Source organism: Fusarium musae, chromosome 7, assembly GCF_019915245.1.
Source record: "Fusarium musae strain F31 chromosome 7, whole genome shotgun sequence".
Classification (NCBI taxonomy): domain Eukaryota; kingdom Fungi; phylum Ascomycota; class Sordariomycetes; order Hypocreales; family Nectriaceae; genus Fusarium; species Fusarium musae.
In genome coordinates, this window is record NC_058393.1 from 675,884 (window position 1) to 701,356 (window position 25,473).

The 25,473-nt window shown below is 42.2% G+C and overlaps 9 protein-coding genes across 9 annotated transcripts; 3 read left to right on the forward strand and 6 right to left on the reverse strand.

Moving 5' to 3' along the window:
* Window positions 1-37: 37 nt before the first annotated feature.
* Window positions 38-2,598, reverse strand: J7337_009399 (uncharacterized protein; the record flags this gene model as incomplete). The annotated part of the gene is made up of 8 exons (XM_044826997.1): window positions 38-1,032; window positions 1,085-1,285; window positions 1,339-1,533; window positions 1,583-1,841; window positions 1,891-2,088; window positions 2,260-2,385; window positions 2,439-2,494; window positions 2,547-2,598. The coding sequence occupies 8 exons, from the start codon at window positions 2,596-2,598 to the stop codon at window positions 38-40; spliced, it is 2,082 nt and encodes a 693-aa protein (XP_044677591.1).
* Window positions 2,599-3,048: 450 nt separating this feature from the next.
* On the forward strand, window positions 3,049-4,925 carry J7337_009400 (uncharacterized protein; the record flags this gene model as incomplete). The annotated part of the gene is made up of 3 exons (XM_044826998.1): window positions 3,049-3,245; window positions 3,294-4,787; window positions 4,838-4,925. 3 exons carry the CDS (start codon window positions 3,049-3,051, stop codon window positions 4,923-4,925), a joined length of 1,779 nt encoding a protein of 592 aa, XP_044677592.1.
* Window positions 4,926-5,139: 214 nt separating this feature from the next.
* On the reverse strand, window positions 5,140-5,522 carry J7337_009401 (uncharacterized protein; the record flags this gene model as incomplete). Its single annotated transcript, XM_044826999.1, has 2 exons — window positions 5,140-5,441; window positions 5,492-5,522. 2 exons carry the CDS (start codon window positions 5,520-5,522, stop codon window positions 5,140-5,142), a joined length of 333 nt encoding a protein of 110 aa, XP_044677593.1.
* A 999-nt stretch (window positions 5,523-6,521) lies between these two features.
* On the forward strand, window positions 6,522-7,527 carry J7337_009402 (uncharacterized protein; the record flags this gene model as incomplete). The annotated part of the gene is made up of 3 exons (XM_044827000.1): window positions 6,522-6,798; window positions 6,849-7,462; window positions 7,516-7,527. 3 exons carry the CDS (start codon window positions 6,522-6,524, stop codon window positions 7,525-7,527), a joined length of 903 nt encoding a protein of 300 aa, XP_044677594.1.
* A 224-nt stretch (window positions 7,528-7,751) lies between these two features.
* On the reverse strand, window positions 7,752-8,678 carry J7337_009403 (uncharacterized protein; the record flags this gene model as incomplete). The annotated part of the gene is made up of 2 exons (XM_044827001.1): window positions 7,752-8,486; window positions 8,538-8,678. 2 exons carry the CDS (start codon window positions 8,676-8,678, stop codon window positions 7,752-7,754), a joined length of 876 nt encoding a protein of 291 aa, XP_044677595.1.
* An 831-nt stretch (window positions 8,679-9,509) lies between these two features.
* Window positions 9,510-11,868, forward strand: J7337_009404 (uncharacterized protein; the record flags this gene model as incomplete). Its single annotated transcript, XM_044827002.1, has 4 exons — window positions 9,510-9,551; window positions 9,608-9,767; window positions 9,816-10,549; window positions 10,600-11,868. The coding sequence occupies 4 exons, from the start codon at window positions 9,510-9,512 to the stop codon at window positions 11,866-11,868; spliced, it is 2,205 nt and encodes a 734-aa protein (XP_044677596.1).
* A 431-nt stretch (window positions 11,869-12,299) lies between these two features.
* J7337_009405 (uncharacterized protein) lies at window positions 12,300-12,684 on the reverse strand (the record flags this gene model as incomplete). The annotated part of the gene is made up of 2 exons (XM_044827003.1): window positions 12,300-12,472; window positions 12,525-12,684. 2 exons carry the CDS (start codon window positions 12,682-12,684, stop codon window positions 12,300-12,302), a joined length of 333 nt encoding a protein of 110 aa, XP_044677597.1.
* Window positions 12,685-13,439: 755 nt separating this feature from the next.
* Window positions 13,440-15,257, reverse strand: J7337_009406 (uncharacterized protein; the record flags this gene model as incomplete). The annotated part of the gene is made up of 5 exons (XM_044827004.1): window positions 13,440-13,688; window positions 13,744-14,529; window positions 14,585-14,836; window positions 14,889-15,118; window positions 15,176-15,257. The coding sequence occupies 5 exons, from the start codon at window positions 15,255-15,257 to the stop codon at window positions 13,440-13,442; spliced, it is 1,599 nt and encodes a 532-aa protein (XP_044677598.1).
* Window positions 15,258-18,723: 3,466 nt separating this feature from the next.
* Window positions 18,724-19,326, reverse strand: J7337_009407 (uncharacterized protein; the record flags this gene model as incomplete). The annotated part of the gene is made up of 2 exons (XM_044827005.1): window positions 18,724-19,191; window positions 19,231-19,326. 2 exons carry the CDS (start codon window positions 19,324-19,326, stop codon window positions 18,724-18,726), a joined length of 564 nt encoding a protein of 187 aa, XP_044677599.1.
* Window positions 19,327-25,473: the final 6,147 nt, after the last annotated feature.

Below are 25,473 nucleotides of genomic sequence, written 5' to 3' on the forward strand. Positions count from 1 at the left end.
TAAAATGCTAATCAAATATGTACAAATCTCAAACGCGCTACTCAACCCTTCGAGCATGAGAAATATCATCCACGCCCCTTCCATACTCAACCTTACTCTTAACAACGCCATAAACAGGAATCTCAGAAAGCCCAGTTGCGATATGGTTCAAGGTAGGCAATGTATCCCATGTACCAGCTGTGAGACCCAAATCGCCACCACTTCCAACCAATGTCTTCTCAACCTGTCGCTTCGTCGTCTCCAGCCCATTCTCGATAAAGACAGGATACGCGGCGTCAGCGACACCAGGCTGGCCGACTGCAGGAACATATCGGTATATCAAAAGTCCTTGCTCCTCTGGCAGTGGAGGGGCACCTGGGGGACCGACAGTTGGGGGATGGCCGTTTGTGCCGTTGACACCGTTTGCATGTCCGTTTGCATGTCCGTTTGCGTGTCCGTTGGTAGCCTCGCCTAGACCTTTGAGCTTGATATCGACAAACTCTGCTCCTCGCCAACTGCAGCGGATACTAGTGTTGGCTCCCTTCTCCACAACATCGATATCACAGAAAAGCTTAGGCATGCCAAGCTCCTCACGGCCCGTGACGATAGGATCAGCCAAGTTCTCCAAAAGAACAGCTAGGAACGATCCGTAGATCTTGCTGCCATCCTTCTTCTCATACTGAACACCATGAATCCAAAGACCAAAGAACTTGTAACCGCCACCACCGAGCCACTTCATATCCTTCAACTCAGTGCAGGAGTATGTAGCTTCAGCGACAGTGCCAGGCTTGTAAAAGCTGAACTTTTCCGTGGGGAAGAGAGTCTTGAGGTATGTAGCTGATGACTTAAAACGGACTGACCAAGTGGTGAACGAAGAGTCATTTCCGTTATATCGTTGTCCGTGGAAATCCTGTCGAGGACTGGGCATGGGGCCGAATGACACAGGGGACTTCCAGTGGAGGTTCTTGTTCTGGGACCAGAGATGATCTCTTAGAGCTTTCTTGGTGTTGTGCCACTCATCATGGCCGAAGTTGTAGTTGAGGAATTTGTAGACTGGATAATCATCAGTTTGGATTATTCGTGTCTGAGGATAGAGGTTGCTTACTGTTGAACTTGGCGCGAGTCTCTTCATCAAGGTCCTCGCCTGCTTGTCTTGTGAAGAGTTGCACCATATGAGCTCTCTCGTCTCTAATCCTCTCGTACAGAGAAAGACGGCTGGGAATTTCATTGGCTGTTGTACCATAAGGGAGCAGGGCCACCAGTGACGCTGCGTCCTCAATTGCAATACCACCACCCTGTCCTTGATCTATAGAGGAGATATGGTCAGCAATGTCTTGTCAATAGATGTGATGGACTTACGAGGCAAGAATGGGTGAGCGGCGTCTCCAAGCAAGACAAGTCGCTCTTTATGCCAGGTTGGAATACGGTCCATGTCCAGAAGAGTCCAGAGCTTCAAATCGCTGGCATCAACCAAGTTAAGAATGGCGCGAACTCTTGGCTCAAAGTCCTTGTAAACCTCGAGAAGAAGTTCCTTGCTGCCACCCTGTCCCCAGCCTATTCATGTCAGCTTGTTACTCATAATCCAAGTGCTTTGGTGACTCACCAGATCCCTTGTTTGCCCCAGAGGTAATATTGCTCGGATGAATGGCCACAAAGTTCATAACAGTGTTGTTGGAGCAAGGATACATGATGATTCTTCGATCATCACCCACCCACATTGTCATAGTACCTGTGCGCTCGGCGAAAGGCTTGGTTGTTTCGTCATTGAGGTATTTAGAATGGGGAATCATGAATCTGAAGGCGCTCTTTCCAGAACCATAGGGCTTGATATCTGTGCCAGTGACAATGGACCTCGTTATCGACTATTTGTTATCAGCATCAAGATCACCAGATGGGAATTGGACTTCTTACGCTGACGCCATCGGCTCCAAGAACCAAATCTCCAGATACTGAAGTGCCATCCTCAAACTTGACTGTCGCCGTTGAGGGATCGACATCCACTACCGGGCTGGAAGTCTTGAGAATAGCTGGTGTTCCAGGGCCTTCGCTCGAGGTTGCTTGGTTCTTGAGGTTCTCATGTAGACTGACTCGGTGTGCAAGGACCCATGGCTACGACACGTTAGCGATTGCTACAGAAATGACACCTTGTAACGTACGTGCTCCCAAACTGAGAGTGGTCCTTTCAGGTGGTTATCAAACTTTAGGTGCCCACTATGGGTATACTCCGTGACCTTCGAGCGTCAGCCTGTAGTCCAGATCATTCTCTATTGCGCGACTTACGCCTTCAACACGATTCGCGCCAAAAGTTTCTGGGTAAACACCAAATCGCTTCAAAAGCCCATGACTGTTGGGGGCCACGTGAATAGCAGCACCGACTTCTCGTGCCAGCTGCGATCTCTCGAATAACTAGATACAGAGTATGAGTCAAAGTGGGTATTGTGACGATAGAGTTTACTTACTGTTACTTTATGTCCTTGTTGGCGGAGACCAAGCGCAGCGGTTAAACCACCAATGCCTGAAAAGTCAGCATTTCCTCACGATAAGTACTACGGGACTGATAAAATTACCTGCTCCAACAATGAGAATGTTCAAAGGTCTCGTTTCCGTATCTTGTGTCATGATTGCGATGAATAATTCAGTACAATATCTCAACAAGAGCGTACTCGACAGATGCATATGGCCAAACGATGTAACGATTTCGTGCAGCTCTGAACCTAATAAACCCCAGACTTTCCAAGCCGTCTCATGATCAAACTTCCCCAGATTCTCCCGCTTTCCCCGTCCCATCTCCTCCAAGTCCCCGATCTCACTTTTGCATTCTGGGGTCTTACGCGTTTCGGGTCTCGGCCCCACGTAACCGAACGTCCCCCGTATCGGAACCCTCCACCTAAAGAAAGTTGGGGTCTCAACCGAAGGGACAATTCGGCGACGAACAGAAATATGGTGCAATTGAGGGGGAGTAATCCACTGGGTGGAAGTGAAATAGGGCCTGTCATACGATATTTTACAAGGGCTTTTTTGGTTTTGGTCTTAGCATAATTCGATTTTACTACCATACTGATCATTACAATGCCGAACCCTATCAAGGAGGATATCCATACTGTGGATGAGGAGTCATTTCCTTACATTTTTGAACAGAATGCTACTGTTCCTCTCAAGGCGGGTGATGGTCTGGTGAGACTTAATGTCTATCGGCCCAAGGGTGTTGACAAGGTTCCTGTTCTCGTCACATATGGCCCTTACGGAAAGGACATTTGGTATCAAGAGTAAGTTCAATTCTTCAGCTCAGCAAACATCGACTAACATTGTTGTAGCTTCCACCCCAAGTCCTTCAGTGAAGTGAACCCTCAGCACAAATCCCAGCACTCAGCATGGGAAACTCCAGACCCTGGCTTCTGGACCAAGCACGGCTATGCCATTGTCCGCGCTGACGAGCGAGGTCTCGGCCAATCAACCGGCAAACTTGATACCATGTCACGAGGCACCAGCGAAGCCTTCTTCGATGTCGTCGAGTGGGCCGCTGAGCAACCTTGGTCATCTGGCAAAGTCGGTCTTCTTGGTATTAGCTACTACGCCGGAAGTCAATGGCGAGTTGCAGCCCGAAAACCAAAGGGTCTGAGCGCTATTGTTCCCTGGGAGGGTATGTCAGATTATTACCGCGATCGGTGCCGACATGGTGGAATTCTGTCAAATGCTTTTATCAAGTTTTGGTGGAATCGCCAGGTCATTACGAATCAGTACGGTCGACCTGGGAGAAATGCTAGGAATTGGGGTTCTGATACCATCGAGGGTGATCTACCTGAAGAAGAGCTTGAGGCCAACAGACAGGATCAGACTATCGATAACCAAGTCAACCGCTTCCGAGATGAAGCCTACTATGCTTCCAAGGAGTACGACATGGGCGATATCGAAGTCCCTCTTCTATCAGTTGGCAACTGGGGCGGTATTCTTCTCCATCTCCGCGGCAACATTGAGGGATACATCCACGCTGGTTCAAAGTTCAAGTATCTCCGCCTCATCACAGGTCGTCACGATCTCCCCTTCTACTACGAGGAAGAAGTTGAAATTCAACGAAGTTTCCTCGATGCTTTCCTCAAAGGCGAAGACCGTGTTGGCTGGTCTCAAGAAGGCAAGGTCGCTCCCGTAAGTCTTGTTCTTCGAAAGGGCAACGTTGGCTTCAACGACGCCGAGAAGGAAAAGGCTTATCCCCGAAGAGAAGAGAACGAGTGGCCTATCGCGCGAACCCAGTACAAGAAGCTCTTCCTTACACCTGAACAAGGTCTAAGCTGGGAAGAGCCCAAGACAGAGCGCAAAAAAATTACCTACAAGGCGCTTGGGACTCTGGAGAAGCCTGAGGTGGTCCAGTTTTCAACTCCTGCTTTTGGGGCTGAGACAGAGATCACGGGCCACGTTGTCGCTCATCTCAATGTCTCAGTCTCCCCTGATCCTTCCGGCCCTACACCCAGTGACATTGATCTATTTGTCACACTTCGCCACTTCGACCCCTCAGGGGAAGAAGTCTTCTATACTGGCACAGCAGGTGATCCCGTCCCCCTGACCAAGGGCTGGCTTCGCGTGTCGCTGCGCAAGGTTGATTCAGAACATCCCAAGCACCGCGAGTGGCTTCCTCATAGAAACTACACCAGCAAAGATGTTCAGCCTGTGATACAGGGTGAAGTTTATGGCGTTGATATTGAGGTCTGGCCTACGAATGTTATCGTAGATAAGGGGGGTAAGTTGGTGTTTGAGGTGTCGTCGGGGGATACTCAGGGTTCAGGCATTTTCTTGCACAACGACCCGGTTGACAGGTAAGCATGAATATTTGAGATTTTGACGCTCATTGCTAATCTGTCCTTAGATCACCTGAGGTCTTCCAAGGTTCAAACCATATCCACTTTGGTCCTCGTCAACAAAACTATATCACTCTTCCTGTGATTCCCAACTAGATAGCACATAAAACAGCATAATAGACTAGTCTTTGCCTTGATCCAAAATATCAATTGTTAGGCAGCGCAAAATTCAAGTAGTCTTCCTCCATAAGCAATTCTCGGTATTACATGTGCAGCATGCTGCTCATACACCACTATATAAAACTAGTACCCATAGAATATTAAGCTCGCCCTACACTGGTATACCCGCCATTGGCCACTACACAAATGACTAAAGCATATAAACAGCCATCAACACAGCCGCCGCAGCCATTCCACCAACGCTACCCTTCTTGATACTAGCTCCAGACACGGGGACCTGAGCTGTAGGGGTAGAAGCAGCACCAGAGCCAGTAGGTGCAGCAGCTCCACTGTCGCCCTTGTTCATTGACACAACAGCCAGAGGCTTCTCGGTGCAGGATGTGGTAGGGAGAGCGGATCGTGTGACGATATCAGGGGTCGTTACGGCCGAGGGACAAGAGCTGCAGGTAATTGTTGTAGATGCAGAGTCGGCGGCGTGGACTCCTGACAGGACTGCAGGGCTGTTAGCTATTGAATGTATGACTTCTAGATTGATTGTTTACCTGCGAGAGCAGCGATGATAGTAAACTTCATGATTGCGTTTATGAATCAGTGAAAGTCAAAGAGTGAATGGTAGACTTGGACAATCTGACAACAAACAACTCGGCGGGGAATCCAAGCAAATAAAACACAAAGATGATTATTGAAAACAGGAATGCCTTTACCCATCCAACCTTTGTTAATTAATGCCATCTCTACCAACAATGACTATCAAATTATCAATTCCACGGACCAAATTCATCCCGAAGACTTTCGGCTACTCGGAGAGATTACCAATTCCCCTGATCAACACCAAATTTCCTCAAGCCTCAGCCTAAGACACGTTACCCAAGCGCAACACCATCTACACTACCAACATAACTACTACAATTGTTGAACTAAAACAAACGCGATGTTGTTCGGATGGTGAATATTCCGAGCCATGTCTCACCAAAACCCAAACTATAACTCAATCCTCTCTAGCTCACGGAACCAAAGCCATCCGAGATCCAAACGTCCCACAATTAGAAAACAGCGCACGAATGATGAGCAGCACTAGTTTCGAACTATCAACCACGGGTTCAAGAGTTGCCGAGCTGAGTCCCTGGAGATCATCGAAACGTGCCCGATCTGGTAATCTGTTTGAACCATGACGTCTTGATTCGGCAATTGGGGGTTTGTTTTTTGTTTGAGATGGATGTTTCTTAGTGCTGAAATTTGGGCGGTGCGATACTTTTGGGATTTCGGCTCTTGTTAGCTTCAGTTGGGTTTTGGGGAGATTGGACGGCGGGAAGATCGGAGCGGAATGGGGAGATGCCGAATCATGATGTTGTGAGTCTAGAGAGATTAAGGCTGGGGATCGAGGGCGGGGATATTATTCACAATTGAAGTCGAGGCATCATGGGGGCCTAATGTGATGTTGCTAGTAGTTGTTGGGTAAGTATATCTACTTGGGCTGGTGATAAAACAATCACATAGCTGCATCCAATTCACTCTCTCAGAGCATTAACAATCTCCTTCTTTCTATCAAACCATCATCAGCCTTTAGTCATCATGTACTTCTCTACTGCCCTTCCCCTATTGGCCGCTGGCCTTGCCTCCGCTGCTCCTGTCATCGAGAAACGTGCCTCTGGCCTCAACGACGGAGTCATCCTCAACTACGCTCTTACTCTAGAGCATCTCGAGGATAACTTCTATCGTCAAGGTCTTTCCAACTTTACTGAGAAGGACTTTGCAGATGCTGGATATGACTCGACATTCTACAACAACATCAAGAAGGTCTCTTCTGATGAGACTGCCCATGTTGACTTTCTCACCAAGGCTCTCAAGGGTACGCCTTGACACATCTAACGTGTAATGATGTTGAACTAATGTTTGTAGCTGCCGGTGTCACACCCGTTGAGGAGTGCACATACTCCTTCGGCGTCACAGACGTCAAGACCTTCCTCGCAACCGCCTCCGTCCTCGAAGGCGTCGGCGTCTCAGCCTATCTCGGCGCCGCAGCCGACATCATGAGCAAGACCTATCTCACCGCCGCCGGATCCATCCTCACCGTCGAGGCGCGTCACTCATCCTACATCCGCGGTGCTCTCAAGCAAGTACCCTTCGCCCAGCCCTTCGACGCTCCTCTGAGCTACAACGAGGTGTACTCTCTTGCTTCGGGCTTCATCACAGGATGCCCCAAGGAGAACCCTGCTCTGCCCGTCAAGGCTTTCCCGGCTTTGACTGCTGCTGCTTCGGGTAGTGAGATCAAGACTGGTAGCACTGTCACTCTCCAGACTCCTGGGTATACCCTTGAGGGTGCTAAGGGTCAGAGTGTCTATGCTGCTTTCATCGCTGTTACTGGACCTACGTTTGTTGAGGCCAAGGCTGTTGATGGTGGTTTCTCTGTTGAGATTCCTGAGGGCTTTGCTGGACAGACCTATGTTGTCCTTACTGGCTGCAAGGATGTTGTCTCTGATGACACCGTCGCTGCTGGACCTGCCATCATTGAGGTGAGTTGATGTAATTAACATTGAAGTGATCGAAATCACTAACATGTACATAGATCTCCAGCTAAATTGGTTATACTCCGAGGGTACTCTAGGCTTAATACGGTCTGCGGAGGAATGATAATGGCTCGTGTCAGGAATGACAATCTAATAAGGAAGATTCTACATGTATATAATTAACTGCGTCGCTGAACGAACTTGAGTACACGTCTTGACAAACATTCAATCAATCTTATATTTATCGCACGCTGTAAACCAACAATTCTTCTACAATCTGCTGAAACAAACCTTCTTATGCCGCCGCAGTCGCAAGGGTCCTCGGCCATGATCCAAAAGTAAACTGGCTATTACACATATTCGTCAACTCCCAAGTCTCAGCCTTGAGCTCACCATAAATACCCTCATCCTCCTCATCCCCAACCGCGCCCGCCACAAACAACGCTGACATGAAGTGATCATCCGTAGCATGAGCATCTCTATAGAACGGATGCTTCATCAACCTCGTCATCGCACGTCTCAACTTCGGTCCACTGTTATTCTTGATGACATCCTCAACAGCCTGTCGAAACTCCAGGGCCCACGCCTCAGGTGGTTTCTCTTGCGCAAAGTTATCAGAGTAATACAAAATCGGCGCCCAGATGTTGCGATACAAGTTATGTACTGCACCGCCAGATCCAATAATGAGATAATTTTCTTTTCGCAGAGGACGCAGGGTCTCGCCGACGCGCATGTGGTAGTGAGGATCGAAGCGCGCGTTCATGGAGATCAGTGTCGTTGGTGGGCAGCCGTTGGGAAACATGCGGATGAGGATGAGGTATGTGTCGTGGATCCAGTCGAACTCGGTGTTTCCGGAGACGTTGAAGCCGGCGTCTTTAAGGAGGGAGATGCAGCGCTCGCCGGTCTCGAGATCGGGGTTGAGCTCGTAGTCGACGTATTTTGAAGGGTGGACGTATGCGACGGGGGATTTGCCTGGCTTGGGGTTCATGGCGACTTGCATGCGATCGCCTTCAGCGTCCCAATGAGCGCCCTATAATGCAATTAGTCAATTGATTACTGTCGGAGTAGGTGAGAGACATACCATCATGATGATCCCCTTAATGTTGTTGGCCAATGCTTGATCACCGGCCTTCTTCCAATAGTCGGCAGACTCGGACTCTTCTCCCAGCATCATGGTCGAACCATGGGAGAAGAAGTGAACAGGTGTCAGACTGGCTTTCATGATGTCAGTTGCAATTGTCTAGAACCGATCAAACAAACATACCCATTCTGGGACAAGTGTGAGTTATCTATATATGCATTTATTTATTTATTAAAGTTTCTCATCAGTCAATTGCCGAGATTGCAAGTATAGGGTGGTTAAATCTCCATCGGGATGTGGAGGAACTCTCTCCCCCCAATTTTCGTATCCCCCTCAAATCACAACCCTCCCAAAACAACACCAAACCATCCCGGATCTAGCATCGCTTCTTCCCCCGTAGCCACCCCCGCAAAATGCTACCTGAGATTTTCCCCGGGGATTCTTTGTCATGTCCGAGCCGAAGGGAAAAAACAACACGATTTCCCCCTGCTCTTCTCCTCACACAAGCTCTCTCTCTTTCTCCTCCACGTCCCGACAATCTCCCTCTCTCCACTTGGCACGACCTCTCAGTCTCTCAATATGTCGACGACTCAGCCTGGCATGTTCCAGTGCGGTTCATGCAAGAAGAATTATAAGCGTCTTGATCATCTAGCGCGTCACGTGCGATCCCGTGTGTTTGCATCTTCCATTGACTCAGTACTTGTTGCTTACCTGCTTTACCTAGATACACAGACCAAACCCTACAAGTGCCATGTTTGTCCAAAGGCCTTTACAAGACCGTTAGTCTAGCTTAGTCCCTCGTGTTTCATCGCGTCACTTACTAACAATGATCAAGGGACCTCCTGAAAAGACATGTTGCTGGCCATGGCTCACAGGCTGGGGATAGCTCTGTAGCTGAACAACCGCGTTACATGCCAGGCAGGGTTGGTAAGGCTTGCAAGGCATGTTCTACCAATCACCTGCGCTGTAGTGATGAGAAACCCTGTCGTCGATGTCAAGAGAAAGGCATCGAGTGTAAGTGGAACGACTCCATGGACCTGGACTCGGACTTTCAGTCTGAGGAGCCGCAGCAGGATGAGGCTATCTTCTCTCAAGATGATGGGTCGTCATCTATGTCTGCGTTCCCTGATCATAACAGTATTGGGTCAACGTCGGGGTCTTCTGTCATGGAGCAGCCTTCACTGGACATACTCACGCCGCAGACATCACATAGCCTCTTCCAGAATCTTGGTAAGTCTCCAAGGCACCGCGTTCACGTATGAGGCTTACGGTGATTAGACCCCTCCATGAACACCAACATTGATCCCCTCTTCTTCCCTCTCCCCGATCTCAACCTTCTATCAGGAGGATGGGCCAACCCCAACGCCAACGATGTCGACATGTACACCTACAATCAACTCGATGACATAGACCTCCGGTTCCTCGACTCATACAACACCAGCATCCCCTTCGAAGTGAGAAGTATACAGCCTACTCCCCGGGGCGCCCAAACCCCACGCGCCGCATCGCATACCGATCCCGGCGAACCCGCTGCCATGTGTACTGAGGCCTTTCAAAACTCTCACTGGAAGTTCCGACCAAACGCCAAAGACCATGCTGGCGCTGAGGAGCATAATCTCTCCCTTCCCGCTACCGACTCTGCCTACCCTTCACCCGAGTCTGGTGTCGCCTTGGACTCAAACACAAGAGTCACTTCTGCCAAGTTGGAAGGACCCGCTCGTGACAGGATACTCATGATGGTCGTCAATAGCTGTCGTTCAGATCACTTGTCGAAAGCAGTAGCCTCATTCCCCTCTGCTGAGTTGTTGGACACCTTGCTTCAGTACTATCTCACATCCCCCGTCACGCATGCTACATCCTTCATCCACGCCGCCTCCTTTAACCCCAACGAGAAGAGGCCGGAACTTGTCGCTGCCATGGCTGCCTGTGGTGCAGTCTTGACTTCCGATCCTGCTTTGTCAAAGCTTGGGTATGCTATACAAGAGTGCTTGAGGATAGCAGTCGCCAAACATGTAAGTCCTTTACTCCCTGTCTTCATGTTTCTATACTGACCTTTGGCTAGTGGGAACAGGATAACAGTCTTGTACGTGATCTTCAACTTACCCAAGCCTTCGTCATCACCCTCGAGATGGGTATCTGGAGCGGTCTCCCCCGTAAGGTCGAGATAGCAGAGAGCTTCTTCAACCCCGTACTCACCATGATGCGCCGCGATGGAAAGTTCAAGAGGTCAGTGTACTCCCAGAGCAAGACCATGCAATCTCCAGGGCTAGTCTCTCGGGAAGAGTGGTTTCAGTGGGTAGAGGATGAGTCCTTCAAGAGGCTCGCCTTCAGGATGCTATCTCATGATGCCAACACTTCCGCGGCGCTGCTGGTCAGTCCTTCGGTGTCGTATGCCGAGGTCCTTCTGCCTTTCCCGGAACATGCGGACTTGTGGACTGCTGCGTCGCCGGAACAGTGGAATTCGCTCAAGGTCTCGCGCCGACAAGATGAGCCGCTCTTTGTTGCGGACGTCATCGATGATCCTGATATTCTCAACAACCATACTGACACGGTCGACTCATACGTCGCCATCATGGCGGTCCTCTCTTGCACATGGACTATGTGCTGGGAGTATCTCCAACTCTCATCCCTGCAAAGATCACGACCTCGACGCTGGAATACCCTCGTCACAGAGATGCGAAAAGACGAACTCCTCAAACTCCTTGGACACCTGAAGCTCAGTCTATCCGCCGACACTTCTTCAAACCCTGAGATCCAAATGCGTCTGGAACTCGCCCTTCTTCACCTCCACATGCCCTTCGAAGATATTCAGATATTTGCAGGCATGGAAGGTCCCGAACGAGCACGTGCAGTCTATCCCACCGTCCGCGACTGGGTGAAAAGCGAATCCGCCCGCCACACAATATTCCACGCCGCTCAGATCATGCACATTGCCAAGAACTCGCCCCGCGGTTCGATGCGCGGCCCCATGGCCATAATTCTATACCACGCGAGTCTCGCATTCTGGGTATACGGCCTGTTATCCGACCAATCCAGCCTGTCCCGCGCATTAAGTCAGAATATTTACTTGGACGAAGCAGATAGTATAGCACTTCAAAGATTCAAAGGGTTTGGACAGGGTCAGCCTTGTATACGGTGGAGAACGGAGATTCAGGGTGAGGGGGAGGTTGTGATCAGTGTGCCGCTTTCTCAGCCTGACAAGGTCATGGAGGCGGTTATGGGGATTGTGAGTAGTAATTTTACGGGGATGCCGGTGCCGCATCTTACGGAAAAGCTGGTGCAGCTTATGGAAGAGTTGGAGAATTCGGCAAAGAGGAAACTGGATGCATGATACCCAGGTCTGATGGTTAATGTGTATGAATATCATGCCTGAAGTCGAGTACAGATAATGCTAAGCAGATGCTGCCTTCTCTTCTAACTTGATACGGTTCCTCTGAACTTCCGAGTGAAAGCTAGTAGATCTTTAGACGAAATTATTTGACCGAAACTTGTGAGCACATTACTTGTGCGACTGGGGGTACAATGGCACGGCTAGGCGGCACTCTTTGGCGAGACTTTGTTACACAGTCAGGCTACACGAAATCGGATTTGAGTTGTTGACATTCACACCTCAGCTCTGTATTCACCGAGAATAGGAAATAATAGTTGGTGATTTTACTTCATTTGTTTGACTGTCTTTCCGCCTGTATTCTTTCTTCAAAGTCGTAACTTCGCTTACTGGGGAGGGACTATTCACTAATTAGTATAGCCAACGACAAAGCATTAAGAGAGCTCACCATAGACGAGAGTGCCGTTGTCGTTGCCGATGCACTCAGCTAGGTTGAGATCAGCCTCAACAGGGTCGCCATCAACGGGGTTGAGAAGAGCGCGGAGGACAGGGACGTTGTCGTCGCCCTCGAGCGAGAAGGTGATGTCGGAAGCAGAGCCAGAGAAGCCTGAAGTCATCGTTAGCACGGAGACATATGCTTGAAATATTTGTTTACTTACCCTCGCCACCCCAGTAGAAGGCACCGTCGTTGTTGCCGATGTAGTAGTCGAGATCAAGACGAGACTCTTGAGGCTCACCATCAGCATCGTTGCACTGAGCGACGAGGATGTGACCGTCCTCAAGCTCGATGTCAGAAGAGCTCTCGTGAAAGTTGACCATTTTGGCTGATTTGGATGTGAAGTAAGAAGTATGATGTGAAGTTGTAGATGCAGGAGTAATATCAAGTTATGTGAGAAGTCAAGAACTATATATATTATCGACAGTGATTCACGAGAGGCCTCACGCATGCGCCTCCGCACAAAAGCCAAGACCCTCCAAGACCGAGTGAACCGCGAGAAAAGGATTTTGAAGCTGCCACGACTGCAATGCACATGCAATGCAGCGTAAGAGTCCACTTCTTACAAGGACCCCTGAATATCTCCATCTCCATCCAAAAGCGCGCGGTTGAACAAGACCCCACTGAGGCGCATACACGGCTCGGCACGACGGGTATTGGATAGGAGGTGTTGTTTGACTGAGGAGGCCTCTTCCCGTAGGAGTTCTACAGTGCTGAAACGTGTTTCACAACGTTATAGGACTTTTGTTGGTGGTGGTGTGAGCTTACTCTGTTGTGCAGTAGGGAGGAGTCTGTTTGGGGGGCTGTGCGTGCGGTGAGCATTCTGCGGTCTTGGCAGTGGGACGCAATCCAATTATCGATAAACCCTTGGCATGAAGAATGTCTTGGCTTGAGGGGTTCCGATTCCCGTGGACCGGGTATGACAATAAATATGAGACCACTTTTATGTTGACAATATTACGAGAGGACAAATAGACACGAGACTTGGAGTGGGTCAGGATGGACATATTATTCTGGTCAAGTGATAAGATAACCATACACTACTCATTCCATCATGACAACTATCTCTGACTGTAAACTAGTAACCCTGCCATCGGAGAACCTGCTCAGCTGTAGCAATCCTCATACGCTTTCCATACATCCAAAGAGGAACAGTCATGAGAGAAAAGATACCCATCAACATTCCAAAGATTCCAAAAGGCTCTGCAGCTCCGTCCTTTTGAACCCAATCAGCCACAAAGAACGTCCAAGCAAAGGCAATAATGGCACGCAGAATCGTGACCATGGTGAAGCAATCTGCTGCCAGGGAGTGATAAGAGTCGATCAACTATAACTTGTTAGTATACCCAGGAACACAAACTTGAGAGTGGTATGAAACTTACATAGTTGAAGCCAACAGATGGAACCTGCATTAGACCAAAGCTGAGCATGCCATAGCCAACTTGTAGTCCAACCCAGGTGTGTCCACCAGGGTTCTTGGCGCAGAATCCAAACACAACAAAGCCACAAGTAGCGATGAACAGAGGGAAGAAGAGAGTCGGCAATCGGTCCTCAGACTCAGCGACACCGTTTCGTGTCTTGCTCGCCTTATTGACAAGTCTACCATCAGCAAGCATGTGAGTGTACACATAGCCGATCACGCCGCCAATGACAGCACCAACGTTGATGAGACCAGCGTTAGCCTTCCAAAGATAAGGCGGGCTCGCCATGATGGTAGGTCCGATGGTCGAAATCGTCACGATACCGCCGACAAGTCCAGCGTAGTGAAGCATCACCACCCAAGTACCAGGGAAAGCAAGAGTCTTCCACGGCTGGATCAATTGCTTCAGCAGGCTTCCCTGAGGCTTTTCGAAGCCCAGAGACTGGACGTAGCCGTAAGCAGAGTGCGTGATGTGCTGTTCGCCTCCGTTGATAGACTGCTTATCCTCGACGTGTTCGTTTTTGCCAACCTGGGCGTTCTTCTCGGTCTCGGGGTCTGTTACGCCTTCGACGGGTGCGCTTCGGATATACAGGGTTTCGGGGACGAAGAAGATCACACCGACGAGGCAGGCCGCTGAGAGGGCGAGACAGACCCAGAAGATGGCCTTCCAGCCCTGTTGGTAGACGATGTATCCTCCTGTGATACCACCTGTGAGAGGTCCGACGACGAGCATGATGGTGTAGACGGCCTACCACGAATATCAGTACTCAGCGGTTGTTAGGGTTGTTGAATTGGGTGCTTACCATGGCTCGTCCGCGCTGATGAATAGGGAACATATCTCCAATAAGCGCAGGGGCAACAGTATCTGCAGCCGCACCTCCAATGCCCTGAAAGACCCTTGCAACGATAAGGGACTCATATGACGTCGCAAGAGCACACCACAGAGTGCAGAAGGTGAGAATTGCCGTGGCGATGATGAGAACAGGTCGTCGGCCCATCCAGTTGGACAGGGGAACCCACCAGATATTAGCCGCACCGAGCATGAGGATGTGTACCTGTGATCCTATAAGCACTGAACTTCAGTTAGTTTGACCCAAGGAAACATACCGCAATCAGCTTGGAGAGCTCAGAGAATGTTCTCGGATCTTTCGGAAAGATCATGGGCCAGAGCTGGAATGCAGGCGCGATTACACCGCTTGTGTAATTCGCGGTGAAGGCATACAGCGACGCAACGCTCAGAGCAGAGATTTTATGCCATGTCGGTAAGTTCAGAGGATCTCGAGGATCGTCAGTTACTTGTACGCTAACAATCACATTGCCCGCATCTTCCTGCTCCCCTTTTTTCAACTATTAGCCGCCAAATTCTGACGCGTCAAGGGGCAAGAAATTCTCACGGTGAATCTGGACTGTGCCAGGAGGCGTCGCAACCTCGACTTCAAGCGCCGACAGGCCAAAGGCTTCTTTGAAAGAGACCATCTTGTTGTAATGTTGCAGTTAGGGGTGATGTTTTTGGAATTTTTAGTCGTAGGCCATGGTTGATTAAGTACTCCTCACTCCCCAGCTTCTCCTCCACGTTACCCCGGATTACCCCATGGGAACTGTGAAATTCTGTAACCGAGATTCAATCTAGATCACTGGGGTCTCTGCCGCACGAACCAACCAGATAGGTCAGATACTTTGGTGGCGTTGCAGGCTTAGCTGTATCTGGGAGTGCTGAGTTGGTGGTTTTGGTGAGGGCGTCGGGGTCCCTCCACTTTCCCGGTGGTCCTCTCGGGACGTGGGATATTGGTGAGGGAGAGTTTCGAAACAGTGAGGGGAATGTTGCATTTAGATTTGACATGCCAGAAGTTATTAGCTAGATTAAGACAGATTGAATTCGTGGAGTTAAGCTTCGGAGGGATACCATGACGAAGCTGGATGATCTGATATAGCATGTGTCTATTCGATGACCCGAGGTTGGTGCCTGTGTCACATTATAGCTGTCCATGATCTTCATAATAACTAACCCTCATGGCCATCGCTGTCCGTTCTACAAAGGTATAGCAGGGCAAGGGACCAGAAAAGAAGTCGCATTCACACAGTCAGTAGTCCAGTGCTCATCAATGCTATCAGAGTCCTAATCTTTCACTCCCGAGCCATCCGCTGTTTTGCGGGCTATCCATTCATGGTCGGGTTATCCGTATATCTTCGGGTTGTCCGCTTATCACGCTCACTGTCGCCATCAAGCTTGACAAGCCGGTGTCTTGGCTTTTCTGGGATCCCTCGGCCTTCCAATGAAGTGCTGAAGACAGCCTGCCGCAAACTCCGCCCTCGATAAATCCTAGACTGGTATCTCATACTATCATCCGTGTCGTCTCATCGTAGAGCTCTAGGAATTTCCAACTCGCCCGACTCTGATATCGTAGTTGGGCTGGCTGGACAGCGTTGAAGTACATACCCTGTGCATGGCTCCTGGGAGAATGGAGCAATGCTTCTGTACGGCAATTGTATTTTGTGATCGGGGAATAAAGTGCCACGCCAGGCCTGTCTTTGGCTTGTATCGGATGGTGGCTCAGACTTGTCAAGTGCCGAATGATCAGCCGCGACTAGTTTCGGAGACAATCGTCGATGATTCGTCGTGCGTGTATCCTCGCTTGTCCCCTTTCGTGATATGCATCTGCCAGTCTGCATTTGCCAGGCGAACCCCCACCGATATCGCTTCAACCAATCCTTTGCTTCCTCCTCACCCAAACCTCTTTATCCTTGCTCAAGCCGTTCTTCTCTTTTGTATCATTGTCCTCCGTTTCTTTGATATCCCTAATCTCTACCTCCCAAGTCTTGAGTCTGTAGCTCCCCCGATCTGACATGCCAGTAAACAAATCAAACGACCAACCATGGTTCGGACACGACACTCCAGCACTAAGCACAACGCCAAAGTCTTCAATATCAAATGGCGTCCCTTTCGAAAGAGGGTATTGACTATGCGGACATGACTACCCCTGTTAGCCCCTGCAAACAATTTCTTTAATAGACATTGCTCACATGGTCGATTGCATGAAATTTGCCTTTGTACTGAAACACAAGCACCTGATCCATAAATGACTCCAACGTAGAATCATCTCCAACGGGAACTTCTTTTGCCGAAGGGACATCTTCCTTTGGTATGTGAAATGCTCTGCAGCCTGGTATTGATTTTCCGTTACACAACCGGTGTTTTGCTAAGTTGCCTGCATCATCGTCTACATCTGGAAATGATGATGTATGGCCTACAAATGTCCATTGAGCTCCTGGTCGGGAAAATGGGTTGAAGAAATTCATTTTGATAAAGGGACTTGGTCGTTCAGCGATTTTGCTCCGAGTCACAAGTCGAAAAATTGGTCTTATCATGGCGCGGAACCAATTCCTCTAGCGCATGTGACATGTCACGTGTGCGGAAACATGACGAGTCACTCTCTAAATGCTGTCGTATCATTAAAGGCCAATACAATCACAACATGAATGCGTGAATATGCCATACAAGTGACTATAGTTCTTATCTAACTCAATTGGTGTCACAACCTATCAAAGGTTCCAAAAGCTCCTCATAGTCAAGAAAGGCTGGCTCATGTCACATTCCCCAGACAGTTCCATCTAGCATGTTCCCTTATAAACGGTTATCACTTTCATCCAAATCTTTTTTCAAAAGTTGGCTGTTCCTCTGACTCTCATGAGTTTTAGTATCTGTCCCCCTGAGTAGTCTTATATTCATTTCTGTCTTAAATATATGGTTCCAGTCTCTTGTTTATCCCAAATGGCGCCATAGCATATCAAAAGACTCAGAAAGCTCCTTATCATCAAGAAAGATATGCCGCCACTGTACTATCTCCCAGACCATTCCATGCAATACATTCGCACATAACTGGTTCCCATTTTCATCTACTTCATATACTTCATCAAGAAAGGTAGCTGTCACTGTCGCATTCAGAAGCTCTTGTATATGTATTCCAGAAAGTAGTCTTCTGATCAGCGGCATAAGCTCCCGTTGAATCGACTGATGCTGAAGCAAAAGAATATTCATCAGCGCTATACTTAATCCGACAATCTCATTCTCCGTAGTAGCCCATTGGACTCGAGCTGGGATGTGTCGTAGGAAGTAACATCGAGAGTCTTGATCACTTTGGACAATCTGGGACTGGATAGCTTCGAAGCGCGCATAATGCGGGGCACAGGGATTCATGTACCGCAATAAGAGATCTGGAAGATCGGAATCTGCTAGGATCTCATACATATCCAAGGCGCAGCCAAGGGTGAGGCAATATGCTTCACGGTCGTGAATCCAATCAGTGCTTGTCCCCTTTGGATCAGCCTCTAGGGCTTGTCTCAAAACACTCTTTGCAAATTTCAAGCGAACGAGCTCCAGAGACATGGTGAAGAATGCGCAATTTGGTTGAAAGACATGCGGTGATACCAGAAACTCCAGTACTGTGTAGTGAGCGAGAGAGACATAAAGATCCTCACCGTCAATAGCTTCTCTCGTCTGTAATCTTGGAGATTCCCCAGTCCAGTTATCAAAGATATCCCCAGAAACATATCGAACCGTGATAAGGCAACCGCATATCTCTTTCAAATACTCGAGGTCAATGATAGACTTCTGGCCTTTGGCTTCAGATCCGAAATGCTCATTTGTCACTGCGGAAAGGAGCAGATTCGCATTCACGCCAACGTGATACATCCAAGCAGCTTGCGAATGGCCTATGATCCAAGTGAGAATACTACGAAATAGCGGCCTATCGTCTTCAGGTATTGCTTCGAAGATCCTGACGTAAGTTTCGCTCAGATCTTTGGGGAGGTTGGATAGGAGTTGCGGGAGTTTCGATTGGTCGCGAAGTTGCTCTATGGCTTGAATTTGACATTCAGCCCACCGAAACCTTGTATTATCAAGTTAGTACAGCTGAATGAATGATATGTTTTAAAAGGGGAACTCCTACATTCCCTGTGCCATGGCGGCAAGTATGTCCTCAATCTCATCAAATCGGTCGTGCCATCGCTTCAGTCGATGGCTTGACCGTAGTCGAGCGTGTACAAACCGTCTAATATCAGCGTCTACCATTGTATTTGACATTGATATGGTTTCTGATATCTCACCCAAAGACTGTTCTATGTCAAAGTATTGCCGGCTGGTTGCGAGTATCCTAATCTTTTCAAACCGCTCATCGACTGTCATCGTCTCAATCAATGACAGGAGCTCCTCTCGAGGAGTACTTTCATCAACTGCGTCGATGACGATGTAGAGACTGTCGAGCTTCTGCAATGTTATTTCCAGAACCTGTTCCAAGTCCGCGCTTGTAGGCTCGCAGCCACGGTCATGGAGCCGTTTCAGCTCAGGCGGTATCCAGTTAATTTGTCGACATACCTGGCCAATGACCCAGCTCAGGAATGGCACCGTTTCGTCCTGATTATGTGAATAGTGACAATAGTAGTAGCTACAGACACTACCGTTGGCAGGTTCACATAATTTCTCGAGCTCTTTGATAACATATGATGCTAGAACTGTTTTTCCAGCACCAGGCAGCCCATATATCCACATGAGTCTGGTCTCAGATTCCAATGAGACCCAATCCTTCCACTGGGAAGAATTGGTGACCCACGCAGTTGTCAAAGGCTCGTGTTTGCTGAAGGCTAGGTTGTGAAGAGACGATGGGTTTGTTCGCTCAAGCCATCTGATGATCTCCCGAGTCTCAGACTCTTTTATTATGTCAGTTTATTCTGGACATCAGCTGAAATCACCGACCTGAGATTGTGCCTTGTAACTTTTCAATCCCTGCTCTGATTTCCTTTAGGTCTCGACTAGATAGACTTCGTTAGCCTCGACTCCACCAAAGCAACTTTAGACCTACCTCATGTCACCAGACATTGCTAACAGTAAAGTAGCTTTATGGTGTGATATCTCTGCCAACAGCTTCCTGACTTTCGATTGCTTCAGAGGCCATGCGAGATCAACCAACGTCAGCTTATGTCGCTTGCCTGCCTGAGATTGGCCCATAGTTGGTGGCAGAAGAGCCTCTAGTGAGGCAAGACAGTTATGGCAAGACTTGATAGGTCCATTTTGTTTATGAAGGTTCGGCACGAGACTTGTCGCGCTTGATTCGCCAATGCTGTCGATGATAGCTCTTAGAGAGGTCGCCTCGCCCAATATTATCTGGATGTCTTTCGGTGCATCTTCAATAGCCTCGATGTAGTGTTTGCATGTGCGAATTATGCGATCGGCGAGGCCAATGAAGGCCAGGACGCTGGCCCCGATAGATAGTGTGTGGCACGCATAGCAGAGGGGCATATATAAGGGTTAAAAGAGCCTTGATTTCTCTTATATAATAGGGGAAGCTATACTATATATATATAAGAGGAGCGCTAATCCTTATTAAGTAAGCTAAATTAATTAAAGCTACTTTATTTTTTAATATACCCTTTAATTAAAGCTATAATATTTAGAAAAGGCTTTAAGTAATTATATTATATATAGTAAAATATAAAGTAAATATTAAAAGTACTATTATAATACTTAATAATAAAAAATAATTATAAAAACCCTTTTAGCCTTTAAATTACTTTTAAAAAAGTATAAATACTTTCCTTTTATTTTATAAAATAAGACCTTTTTTTTTTATCTTTTTATTAAAATAGTAAGTTATTTCTTAATATAGTTTTTAAGTATTTTAACTTTTATTTTTTAATACTTTTTTTAGCCTATAACCCTTTTTTTTATACTCCTTTTTATTATATAATACTCTTTCTTATACTTTATATTTAATTTAATTAATATTAGGTAAAAACCTATAATAGCTTTTAAGCTTTTTATAAAGGTAAGTTATTTACTATAGCTATAGTATTAGTTAATAAAAGGAGTAGGCTTACTTAGCTTAAAGGTAAATACTTTACTTTACTCCCTCTCTTTTTACTATCTCTATCCTTTACTTTAGCTATACTTAAGAAAAAGAAGCTTATTTATTATTATATTAGATAATAGGTTTAGGTAAGCTTATTTTTCCTTTTTACCTTTTAATATACTTTAATTTATATAAAATAATCTTTATAAAGCTAATTATTTAAATTAAAAAGAAAATAGTTTTCCTTTTTATAATTATAATAATTATTTAAAGATTATTAAATTTAATTTACTTTTTATTATAGTCTTTATTAATAATTATTATAAGCTCCTTTACTTTAGTTATATTTACTTTTATATTATTAGTAAAAGTAAACTTAAGTATTATAAGGTTAATTTAGATTATTATATAAAATACTATACTTTTTATAAAAGTAGTAGTTATATTTATAATTTTATATATATACTTTATAATAATTAATTCTAGTAATTAATTAACTTTAAAATAGTCTTAATATAATTAAACTTTTTATATATATCTTAAAGAAAAATCTTTAAAATAATAAAGAAATTATAAATTTTATATTATATATTTTTATTACTTTTATATTTAATTAACTTTTATTATAGGTAATCTTTAATATTTATATTATATTATATTTTACTTTAGATTTTTTATATAATAAAGATATTATAGGATTTTTTTTTACTTATAATTAGGCTAAAAAGCCTTTTTATATAATTAATAAAGTATTAGCTTAGGAGTTAAAGTAAGGTTTAGCTAAAGTTAATACTAGTACCTAGCCTTAAGGTAAGTCTTTAGCTAATTAAAAAGAAGCTACTTATAAGCTTATTTATATACTTAGTACTTTACTTTAAGCTTAAGTAATATAAGTTATAGCTATTATTTTTAGGTTCTATTTATTACTTTATTTAAGCTTTTAAGATTTAATAAGTATTAGTAATTTCTAGGTAATAGAGTATAATAATATTATAAGGTAATAGTATAGTATATAATTTAAGTTTTATTATATAAGTAAAAGAAATTATATTTATTTATTTATTATTATACTTAATTTTTTATAATTTTAATTTTTATTATATTTAAAAGGGCTTTAAAGTACTTAAAGTATTACTTTAATAAGGCTTTTATAAGTTTATCTATAAGTATATTCTTTATAGGGAGATAGGTAATTTTAAATAATCCCTTTTAGTATTCTTATTTTAGCTAAAGGTTATAGATATTAATATAATATAAATAAGTATTTATTTATATACTCTTTAATATAACTAAATATATAGTTTATTAATTATTATAATATATATTTTAAGGGGCTTTTAAATTAAAGTATATTTTTTTAAAAAGGTATTTAAAAGCTATTAATTCCTTAGCTATTTAGACTAAAGAGAGTAGCTCTGCTTTTATTATAGAGGTAGTAACTATAGCTTAATAAAAGGCCTTTTAAATAATTAGTCTTTTAAAGAAAGTAATTAAATAGTCTTATAAAGACCTTCTTATACTTTTATTATTTATAAAAGATATATTATTAGCTATTTATAGTATTTAAAGCTTATTATTACTTTTATATTAAAGTATAAATTACTTTATTAAATATAAATAGTATAGTATTTAATTAATAGCTTTATAATACTTTTTTAAAGGGTTTATAAAGTATCTTAATAAGAAAGAAGCTATAAAGGCTATATTAGGGTATATTATAATTATTATATAAAGAATTAATCTAATCTTTTTTTAATATAAAAGTACCTCTCTTTTAGTAGCTTAGCTTAGGTTTTAATAAAAAGGGGTAATTAGGATTAGTATTAAAGGTTAAAAGACCTTATTATATATTTTAAATTATATATAGATCTTTTTAATATAGGAATTATAGTTAAGGTAGATCTTTTATACTTAATAGTTATAAACTATTTTTATATTAAGAAACTACTTTATATTACTTTTTTTATTAAACTTAAATCTTTTTTTAAGGCTATTTACTATAAGTAAAGCTTATAATAAGGTATTTCTGTAATATAAGATAAGAATATTATTTATAAAAAAGACTAAGAAAATATTTTACTTTATAAAGTAATAGAGGTAAGGCTTTTTTTTACTAGCTTTAAGACTTAGTTTTTTAAGTATTACTATAAAGGTCTTAAACTATAATTAAGGTAAGTCCTTAAAGCTATATAATATATAATTAAGCTTTATATATATTTTAGTAACTTTAAATCCTAAAAGAAGCTTATATATAACTAGTATATTATACTTACTATATTTAGTATTAATAAAGGTATTTATTATATCTAATTATATAATTTTTAAGTTAAATTAGGTAGCTAGGGCTATAATTAAGTAAAAAGAGTATACTATAAAAGTAGCTATATATATATTTTCTATTATAATTATAGGTTATAAGTTACCTTTTATATAAATATATATTTTATATTTCTTAAGGTAACTATTTTTATTAAATTTATAAATATAAACTTATTTTAGAAGTAGTATTTTTAATTAAGCTATTAATTATTAGATCTGCCTTTATATATACTTTAAGTATAGCTTATTAACTTCTACTTACTTTACTAGTTAAAATTAATTACTTAATATATAATTTTATTACTTTTTATATATTACTAGTAGAGGTAAAAGGTTATCTTTATAGAGATTTCTTTCTAAGGTTTTTAGCTTTAATATAATATAAATAGCTAGTCTAAATACTTAATATATATACTAATAGGTATATATTATACTTATAAAGAAGAAGAAGGCTATTTTAGTGCTATTATTAGGCTTTTAGGTATTTTTATAGTAATTAGTTATAAAGAAACTGTAAAATACCTATTATAAGTATAAATAGGTAGTTAGACTTATAGTTATTATACTTTAATTATTTTATATTATAGGTTACTATACTTAAGCTATTATTTTTAATCTTAAGTATATTATTATTTTAATTTAGGATATAAGAGCTTTTTATAAGAATAGTAGTAATAGTATTATATTTTAGCTACTTTAATTATTATATATTACTAGTTATAGTGCTTTATTAAGCTTTACTACTAGGTTTTATATTTACTATTTTTAATTATTACTTTAATTATTTATTTTATTATTTTTAGATTATTAAAAAAGTAATATAGGTATATCCTTTTTTTTATAACTAGCTATAATAATTATATTATTTATTAATATTTTTAGTAATTATAGTAATAACTCTAGGCTTTATAGTGCTTTTTATATACCTTTAAGGGCTTTTAACTTAGTCTATAGTTATATATTTAGTAACTTACTTACTTTAGTTATTATAAAGCTTTTAGCTATTATATTAGTATTTATAATATTTCTATTATTTCCTTTAGCTTTAGGCTTACTTAACTTTAATATTATTTCTAGGGTCTAAAGTCTATTAATAATTTAAATTAGTATATATTAGTTTTAGTACTTATTAATATTTTTTATAAAAGTAGCTATACTTTCTTTAATTACTTTTACCTTTAAGTTTAGACCTTTAGAATATATAACTTAAATAAGTCTATTTAATAAGTTAATTTTATTATTATCTTCTTCTAGGTTAAGGATTTATACTTTAAATACCCTTTTTAAAAGCTTTTTTATATACTCTTTCTCTAGTTAATAGAAGATATACTTATTAAACTTAATATTTTAAGTAATTACTACTTTTTTAAGCTAAAGTATTTATATTTAATATATATTATATATTATATAGCTTATTAAATACTTAATATAACCTTTAAGGCTTATTTTAAATGCCTTTTTATATATTTTAGCTTCCTTATCTTAATTTAATAAATAAGCTTAGTAGCTATAGGCTTATATATTACTTTAATTAGGTCTAAGGTTTACTATATACTTTCTTATTTATAATAGCGCTTTATATTTAAACTAATTTTATAATACCTTTATAAGAGTTTACTATCTTTTAATTATTTTTAGGCTTATATTAAGTAAGAAAGTAGCAGTTTATATACTCTCTAGCTATAAGGAATAAGGTAGCTATATTTTATTAAGTATTATATTTAATTTTTCTAATACTTCTTTTTTTACTTATTCTGCCTTACTATTAAGTTCTTTTATATAAAGTAGTATAAGCTTTATATTTATACTTTTAAATTATACTTATTATAAGAAGTTAGTATTACTTAATATATAGATTATAGTAAGCTTATTATTATTATATATTTTATAAATAACTAATCTAAACTAGCATTTTATTTAATATTTAAACTAAAATAGTATATTAAAGACTATTAATCTTTTCTTACTTTTTAGTAAAATAGTATATAGCTAGCTACTAAATTTATCTTTTATTATTAATAGGTAATTTAAGCTATTATACCTTATTTTATATTTTTAAAGGTTTTAATAAATTTTTTAAAAAGGTCTTAAAAAGTAATTTTTTAATAGGTAATAACTAATAACTTATATTATATATATTTAAGTATAGGTTTTATAGTTAATATATACTATTTTAGTAATTTATATATTTTTTCCCCTATTTATAAGCTTTTTAAGCGCTTCTTTTCCTAAGTGCCTTAATCTTATATACTATAAGGTACTATTACTATTATAGGCCTTCCTTTTATCTTTTAATAGTTTCTTTACTTTAAAAGTAAAGAAATATATTATATTTACTTTATTATATTAAAAAACTACTTTATTACTAATTAAAATTATACTTTTAAGTATTAGGTAGTTAATAGATAAATAAGCTAAAATAGGCTTAAATTAAAGTACTAAAATATTATACTTATATTATAGTTATAAAAGGATTATACTTTTTAAAGGGTTTTTTTATCTTAAAGAGCAGTTAAACTCTAAATATTATA